Here is a 9,021-nt window from a genome sequence, read left to right on the forward strand (position 1 = left end):
TGGGCCTCCGGTTAATAGGTTAGTCCCAAAAATAATAATAAAGTGGATAATAAAGCCCAATAATGTCCAAAACAGTATATAATATAGCATGGAGCAATAAAAAATTATAGATACGTTGGAGACGTATCAGCGAGTTGCTGCTCAAGTGAAGAAGCCCAAGTCTGGACCTAAGCCTGAGACTAAGTGCTTCTACTGCAAAGGGACGGGTCACTAGAAGTGGAACTGCCCTAGATACTTGGCGGATAAGAAGGATGGCATAGTGAACAAAGTTATATTTGATATACATGTTATTGATGTGTACTTTACTAGTGTTTATAGCAACCCCTTAGTATTTGATACTAGTTCAGTTGCTAAGATTAGTAACTCAAAATGGGAGTTGCAGAATGAACAGAGACTAGTTAAGGGTGAAGTGACGATGTGTGTTGGAAGTAGTTCCAAGATTGATATGATCATCATCGCACACTCCCTGTACTTTCGGGATTAGTGTTGAACCTAAATAAGTGTTATTTGGTGTTTGTGTTGAGCATGAATATGATTTGATCATGTTTATTGCAATACGGTTATTCATTTAAGTTAGAGAATAATTGTTGTTCTGTTTACATGAATAAGACCTTCTATGGTAATACACCCAATGAAAATGGTTCGTTGGATCTTGATCGTAGTGATACACATATTCATAATATTGAAGCCAAAAGATGCAAAGTTAATAATGATAGTGCAACCCTTTTTTTTGACAGATACGTGAGACATGAAAAATTACATGGGTTAATCTACATCGTAATAATTTGGTCTCACCCGAGATTAACAGCTCTAATTTTGACTCCCCGTTAGGGTTAGGGTTTTGCGCTGCCATGGGCGATTTCCCGATCTCGGCCTAGTCTAAGCAGATTCAACCTTCAGTCTACATCAATATGTCAACCTCCGGATCCAGGAGGGAGTCTAAGTTGTCTACGTTTGATCCCGTAAGGAAGGAGGGCTCAAGGATGAACGCATCCAGCAAGGAAGGGGGCGGCAGGGCCGGCCTTAAAAACATATCCTCGTGTCCAAGGAGGTCAGATCAGGTTTCGTCCTACGTCAATCCGATCTTCGAGCCGACGGGTTCCTCTCAGAACCAAGCGCAGCTTCTGTCGATGTCGTCTGCTGGCGATGGGGGTGATCAAGGGGGGACCGGTGAGGGCCCTACCCACCCGAAGTCGTCCGACGGCGGCGCGATCGTGTTTGTGCAGGACCAGAGGAACCAGCTCTTGGCAGTACCCGAGGAGATTGATCACTCCAGCAATTGGGACGAGAGAGAAAGCACGGGGATGGACGGACCGGCGGTCAGGGTGGACGGCGATGTGGACTTGGATGATGACGTGGTGGTCGAGGAGGAGCCTGCCGTGGAGCCGAGGGCGGTGCCGCCGCGTTGGAGGTTACTTGGCCGATACGTCAATCAAGGGCGGCCAAGCGTTGATGATATGACAGAGCACTTCAGCGACGTTTGGAAGGTTAGGTCGGGCCTGAACATTGCTCAGATCAAGAACAATTGGTATGCAGTGACTTTTTTCTCTGAAGGAGACTACAATTTTGTGGCTCGTGGGGGTCCATGGATATACAAAGGGAATGCTCTTCTTGTTGCAGTTTAAGGGAGGCGATCAGCCCTCTGAAGCTGAGTTGAATGAAGTTCCAGTTTGGGTGCGTGTGTACAATGTGCCTTGGGATAAACAGATAGTGGATTATGGGAACTTCCTGGGAGGCTTGCTTGGCAAGGTTCTGGAGGTAGATGCGGAGGTGGATGCAAGCAGAGTTCGTGAGTTTCTGCGAGTAAGGGTCGAGCTGCCTTTGAGCCGCCATCTACAGACGAGAATTACCATTGGCCGAGCCCCAACCAAACAGTTGGTGTATCCACTAAGGTATGAGAGGGTTCCTCACTACTGTTTCTGGTGTGGATTCATCGGACACGACGACAACCAGTGCGAGAAGAAGAGGCTGGGTGTTCCCTCTCGTGCTTATGATGAAGGCTTAAGGTGCTCTCCTTATAGGAAATATGAAAACAGATCAACTTTTGTCGCCCCGGGTACACAGCCGGCTGCGCGCCGTGGACTCAACTTCTCAAGTAATGCTCCATCAGAGGTACTGGGATAGCCAAGGGACAGTCAGCGGAATAGGCGTAATCAACCACAGCAGCAGGATCGGGATATTCCAGCTCGGGTAGATGCGAGAGATGGTTTTGAGGACTGGGAGCGCACTGGTGCACCGGTAGTTGACGCGGAACTATCATCACGAGTTCTAGCCATGAATATGAAACAACCTCAGCAAACCAGGGAGACCAGCAACAGGAGAGCCACCCGTGCAGCTTCTGAACCTCCATCCTTTGTGTTCCTGGGAGGCAAGGTCGAGGCACCTATACCGTATGCTGTCCGGGCCCCGGCGTCCACCGCAAGTTTCAGTAGCAATGTTCACAGCTCACAGATGATTTCGGCCGTACGCAACTTGAATAACTTGAGTAACAACACCGGATTCTCATCTGAGGACTCCGACCGACACATGCAAGAGTGTGACTCGGTGTTGGGGAAGAGGCTCTCCAGGGTCACGTGCACTAGGGGGGCTATTGATGCTCAGGGAGGTGCGATCATACTGCATAGCAAGGAGGGTGAGGGTAACATTCAGAAAAAAGGGAAGCTTGTAGACAGTGAACAGAACCAGCTCGAGGAAGATGGAAGGGACCTTGTGCACAACATGGAGGGCATGGAGGCAGCCGGTCTTGGGGCCACCGGTAGACTGACGGGGCAGGCGGTGCCGCCCCGTCAGGAGCAATGAATTGGATAAGCTGGAACTGTCAGGGGGCGGGGAACTCCACGACAGTTCGCAATCTCGCGTCGCTTGTTAGGACGCATTCCTCGAGTCTCCTTTTTCTTTGTGAAACTAGGCAAAATAAAGAGAAGATGTATCATTTAAGAAATAGGCTAGGTCTTTCTAGTTTTGAAGCAGTCAATTGTAATGGTCGTAGTGGTGGTCTAGCTCTCTTTTGGCATGAGTCTATGTACGTAGACGTTCAGGAAGCAAAAGAAAGAATGATCGATGTGTACCTGCGTGTCTCGCCTGATGCACCACTTTGGAGGGCGACTTTCGTGTACGGCGAACCACGTGTGGAGAATCGGCATCTAATGTGGAACAAAATCAGAAGCTTGCACGCACAGAATACACTGTCGTGGATCCTTATTGGTGATTTCAACGAAGCCATGTGGGACTTTGAGCACCAGTCAGAGACACCTCGAACACCCGGCCAGATGTTAAATTTTCGTGATACTTTGGAGTCTTGTGCGCTTACTGATCTTGGTTTTTCAGGTCATCCCTTTACATACGATAATAGAAGAAGTGGACGTGCAAATGTCCAGGTCCGACTTGATAGAGCTGTTGCCTCGAATGAGTGGAGGGACATGTTCGGCCGCGCATCTGTGACACACCTTGTCGTGCCAGCGTCGGACCACTGTCCTCTCCTTCTCAGGTGCGATCTGGATGAGGAGCAGAGACCAAAAAGTAGTCGGAGATATGAGCTAATGTGGGAAAGATCTCCGGCGTTGGAAGCCATAATTGCCAACTCCTGGACAAGCAAAGGTACGAAACGGAACCTAGGTGATGTTCGGGAGGCCCTCGCATCAGTAATGAATGACTTGCATGTTTGGAGTAATAAAACATTCGGCAATGTTACAAGAGAACTGGAGAAATCACGGTCACGACTGGAGGAGCTCACTCATATGAACGCCGACCGGCGGGAGATAAGAGCAGAAATTGATAAAATGAATGAATTACTATATAGAGAGGAGATGCTGTGGCTTCAGAGATCGAGAATTCAGTGGCTAAAGGAGGGCGACCGGAATACTCAAATGTTTCATCGTAAGGCAGTGTGGAGAGCTAGGAAAAATAGAATAAAAAGTATAACAAATGAGCAGGGTGTGGTACACACCGAACAACATATGATGCTACAGCTCGGTAATACTTATTTCCAGAATTTATTTTCAGCTAACCCTCTGCTTGATCCTGGAGATGTGTTACAGCTCATTCAACCCAAGGTATCCAGTGCAATGAATGACAAACTATGCAGAGATTTCAAGGACGAGGAGATTTCCAATGCTATGTTCCAAATAGGGCCGTTGAAAGCGCCCGGACCCGATGGTTTTCCAGCTAGATTTTTTCAGCGACATTGGGCGGTGTTCAAGATTGAGATTACAGCTGCTGTTAAGTTGTTTTTTGATACAGGGGTGATGCCTGAAGGAGTGAACACCACCACCATTGTACTAATCCCTAAGGTTGACACCCCAACTCGGCTCACAGATTTCAGACCGATTAGCCTCTGTAATGTGATTTATAAGGTCATTGCCAAGTGCCTAGTGAACAGGCTACGACCTATGCTGGATGAGCTTGTATCCCCGGTGCAGAGCGCCTTTATACCAGGGAGGCTAATCAGCGACAACGCGTTAATTGCCTTTGAGTGTTTTCATGCAATAAAACAGGAAAAGGATCCAGAGCGGAGTTTTTGTGCGTACAAGTTGGACTTATCGAAGGCATATGACAGAGTGGACTGGGTGTTCTTGGAGCGAATGATGCAACAGTTGGGTTTCTCTCATCGGTGGGTGTCGTGGATAATGGAGTGTGTCACCTCGGTGAGATATAATGTGAAAATCAATGGAGCCCTCTCGGATTCATTTGCGCCGTCCTGTGGGTTACGACAGGGAGACCCCATCTCGCCTTTCCTATTCCTTTTTGTCGCTGATGGTTTGGATGCTTTACTGAAACAGGAGATTGAAGCTACCCGTATCTCGCCGCTGCGTGTTTGCCCTCAAGCCCCGGGCATCTCCCACCTCTTATTCGCGGACGGCACACTTTTTGTTCTTCCGAGCTAATGCAGTGGGTGCTCATGTGAGGGCTGTTCTTGAGAGGTATGCAGCAGCGACCGGCCAGATTGTAAACCCGAACAAGTGTTCCATTATGTTTGGGCCAAGCTGTTCGGAGGTGAACAAACAGGAGGTGATGCACACTTTGGAGGTTGTCAATGCGAGCTTTGAAGAGAAGTACCTTGGTTTTCCTACTCCAAATGGCCGGTTATCTAAAGGGAAATTGAAGAGCGTTCAATAGCAACTTACCAAGAGAATAATCCAATGGGGGGAGCTCATGTCTCAGGCGGGAAGAGAGGTCCTTATAAAGGCCGTAGCACAAGCCCTTCCGACGTTCCTTATGAGCATTTTCAAGTTCCCAAGAAGCACATGCGATGACCTTGCATGCATGATCCATAGCTACTGGTGGGGCGCATACAGAGGGAAGAGGAAGACGCACTGGAAGGCTTGGGATCACTTGCTGCGGCCAAAAGCTGCTGGTGGGATGGGTTTCAAGGATTTTAGGATGTTCAATCAAGCCTTGTTGGCAAGGCAAGCTTGGAGATTGCTGGTCAACCCTGAGAGTCTCTGTGCAAGAGTCTTGAAAGCACGTTACTATCCCAATGGACGGCTAGAGGACACGGTTTTCTCCACAAATGCATCACAAACTTGGCAGTCCATCGTCCATGGGTTGGAGCTTTTGAAACAAGGCCTGATTTGGCGTATTGGTAATGGCAGATCGGTTCGTATTTGGAGGGACCCTTGGATCCCTCACCCCACTGGTCGCCCTCCAATATCGCAACAAGGTAGATATAGACTGCGAAGGGTCAGCGAATTACTTGATGAAACGGGTGCATGGCGGTCAGACTTACTGCAGCAGTACTTTTTGCCTGTTGACGTCCATCATATCATGAATATAAAGGCCTCTCCACGGCTAGGCTATGACTTTATTGCATGGGGGGCTGAACGTACTGGTATATTCACCGTACGTAGTGCGTACCGGCTGGCACTCGAGGACAAGTTGCGTCCCTCTTCAGTCGCGGCGAGCGGGGCACCGGATGGGCGACGTGCCGTCTGGGCATTTTTATGGAGGTGCCCTGCTCCTCCAAAGGTGTGTGTCTTTGGTTGGCGTGTGGCTACGAATGCTCTCGCAACTTGGGCAAATAAATTTGCACGCCAGATGGAGCTTACTGACGTGTGCCCTCTCTGTGGTCTCGAGCGCGAGCACACGTTTCATGTGTTTTGCAGGTGCCCGAGAGCTGTTGATCTGTGGCAAGCCATGGCGCAAGTTTGGCGGATACCTGATGTTAAATCAATCCGCAATACAGGACCGGAGTGGTTCCTGAATCTCATCGCGGAGTGTGACGAGGGTGACCGCCTCAGAGTCCTCATGCTTATGTGGAGATGCTGGCACGTGCGTAACGAGATCCAACATGACAAGGCACCGCCACCCATGGAGGTGTCCCGACGGTTCCTTCAAAGCTACGTCACCTCACTGTTGGGGATCCAACAATACCCGGCCGGGGACTGGGACAAAGGAAAGATGGTCACTCAACTAGAGGGAGCGGAGCAGCCAATATCGCATGTGGACGTAAGCTGGAAGTCTCAGCGCAAGTGGAGCCCGCCTCCGGAAGGTTGGGCGAAGCTCAACGTGGATGGGTCATTCTCACACGAGGATGGAAGCGCCGGTGCCGGCATGATCTTGCGCGGGCACGACGGTGCCATCATTTTCTCTGCATGCCGTTCGCTTCGGTCATGCCCGGACCCATTGCACGCTGAGTTGGCTGGGTGCACGGAGGGACTCGGCCTAGCTTTGCAGTGGACGGAGTTGCCGATTATCCTGGAGTGTGACAGTATGCAGGCCGTGCAGATGATCAAGGCAAAAGGACTGGATCGTTCCCAGCATGCGATGGTGGTCTCAGAAGTAAAGAGTCTTATGGGTACAAGGGAGTGTTGTGTTACTCACATCTCTAGAGAGCAAAATAATGTTAGTCATGTGTTAGCAAACTTCGGTCGAACGGAGAACCGTACTGTGGTCTGGCTCCGCTCTGGACCTGCTAATGTCCCTAGTCTGTGTAGGGATGAATTCGTGTGCTCTTGAGTAATACAATCCTTTTACCCCCGCAAAAAAAAGATAGTGCAACTTATTTGTGGCACTGCCGTTTAGGTCATATTGGTGTAAAGCGCATGAAGAAACTCCATGCTGATGGGCTTTTGGAATCACTTGATTATGAATCATTTTGATGCTTGCGAACCATGCCTCATGGGCAAGATGACTAAGACTCAGTTCTCTGGAACAATGGAGCGAGCCACTGACTTGTTGGAAATAATACATACCGATGTATGCGGTCCAATGAGTGTTGAGGCTCACGGCGGGTATCATTGTTTTCTGACCTTCACGGATGATTTGAGCAAATATGGGTATATCTACTTGATGAAACATAAGTCTGAAACATTTGAAAAGTTCAAAGAATTTCAGAGTGAAGTGGAGAATCATTGTAACAAGAAAATAAAAGTTTTTCTGCGATTTGATCGCGGAGACGAATATTTGAGTTACAAGTTTGGCCTTCAATTAAAACAATGTGGAATAGTTTCACAAACTCATGCCACCTCGAACACCACAACATAATGGTGTGTCCGAATGTCATAACCGTACTTTATTGGATATAGTGCAATCTATGATGTCTCTTACCGATTTACCACTATCGTTCTGGGGTTATGCATTAGAGACAACTGCATTCACATTAAATAGGGCACCGTCTAATCCGTTGAGACGACACCGTATGAGCTATGGTTTAGCAAGAAACCTAAGCTGTCGTTTCTTAAAGTTTGGGGATACGATGCTTATGTGAAAAAGTTTCAACTTGATAAGCTCGAACCCAAATCGGGGAAGTGCGTCTTCATAGGTTACCCAAAAGAAAATGTTGGGTACACCTTCTATCACAGATCCGAAGGCAAGACATTCGTTGCTAAGAATGGATCCTTTCTAGAGAAGGAGTTTCTCTCGAAAGAAGTGAATGGGAGGAAAGTAGAACTTGATGAGGTAACTATACCCGCTCCCTTATTGGAAAGTAGTTCATCACAGAAATCTGTTCCTGTGACTCCTACACCAATTAGTGAGGAAGCTAATGATGATGATCATGTAACTTCAGATCAAGTTACTACTGAACCTCGTAGGTCAACCAGAGTGAGATCCGCACCAGAGTGGTACGGTAATCCTGTTCTGGAGGTCATGTTACTTGACCATGACGAACCTACAAACTATGAGGAAGCGATGATAAGCCCAGATTCCGCGAAATGGCTTGAGGCCATGAAATCTGAGATGGGATGCATGTATGAGAACAAAGTGTGGACTTTGGTTGACTTGCCCGATGATCGGCAAGCCATAGAAAATAAATGGATCTTCAAGAGGAAGACGGACGCTGATAGTAGTGTTACTATCTACAAAGCTAGACTTGTCGAAAATGGTTTTGACAAAGTTCAAGGTGTTGACTATGATGAGATTTTCTCACTCGTATCAATGCTTAAAGTCTGTCCGAATCATGTTAGCAATTGCCGCATTTTATGAAATTTGGCAAATGGATAACAAAACTGCAATCCTTAATGGAATTAATTAAAGAAGAGTTGTATATGATGCAACCAGAAGGTTTTGTCAATCCTAAAGGTGCTAACAAAATGTGCAAGCTCCAGCGATCCATCTGTGGACTGGTGCAAGCATCTCGGAGTTGGAATATACGCTTTGATGAGTTGATTAAAGAATATAGTTTTATACAGACTTGCGGTGAAGCCTGTATTTACAAGAAAGTGAGTGGGAGCACTACAACCTTTCTGATAAGTATATGTAAATGACATATTGTTGATCAGAAATGATGTAGAATTTTCTGGAAAGCATAAAAGAGTATTTGAAAGGAGTTCTTCAAAGAAAGACCTCGGTGAAGCTGCTTACATATTGAGTATCAAGATCTATAGAGATAGATCAAGACGCTTGATAAGTTTTTTCAATGAGTACATACCTTGACAATATTTTGTAGTAGTTCAAAATGGAACAGTCAAAGAAAGAGTTATTGCCTGTGTTACAAGGTGTGAAATTGAGTAAGACTCAAAGCCCGACCACGGCAGAAGATAGAAAGAGAATGAAAGTCATTCCCTATGCCTCAGTCATAGGTCC

General features: G+C 47.4%; 1 protein-coding gene across 1 annotated transcript; it reads left to right on the forward strand.

Moving 5' to 3' along the window:
• The first annotated feature begins 6,132 nt into the window (after nucleotides 1–6,132).
• LOC141038102 (uncharacterized) lies at nucleotides 6,133–6,954 on the forward strand. The gene has a single exon (XM_073506405.1). It carries the CDS (start codon nucleotides 6,133–6,135, stop codon nucleotides 6,952–6,954), a length of 822 nt encoding a protein of 273 aa, XP_073362506.1.
• Nucleotides 6,955–9,021: the final 2,067 nt, after the last annotated feature.

Source organism: Aegilops tauschii, chromosome 1 (genome assembly GCF_002575655.3).
Source record: "Aegilops tauschii subsp. strangulata cultivar AL8/78 chromosome 1, Aet v6.0, whole genome shotgun sequence".
Lineage (NCBI taxonomy): Eukaryota > Viridiplantae > Streptophyta > Magnoliopsida > Poales > Poaceae > Aegilops > Aegilops tauschii.

Excerpts from the sequence above, each read along its gene's own strand:
- LOC141038102 (XM_073506405.1), top strand. The coding sequence starts at position 6,133 with ATGGCGCAAGTTTGGCGGATACCTGATGTTAAATCAATCCGCAATACA.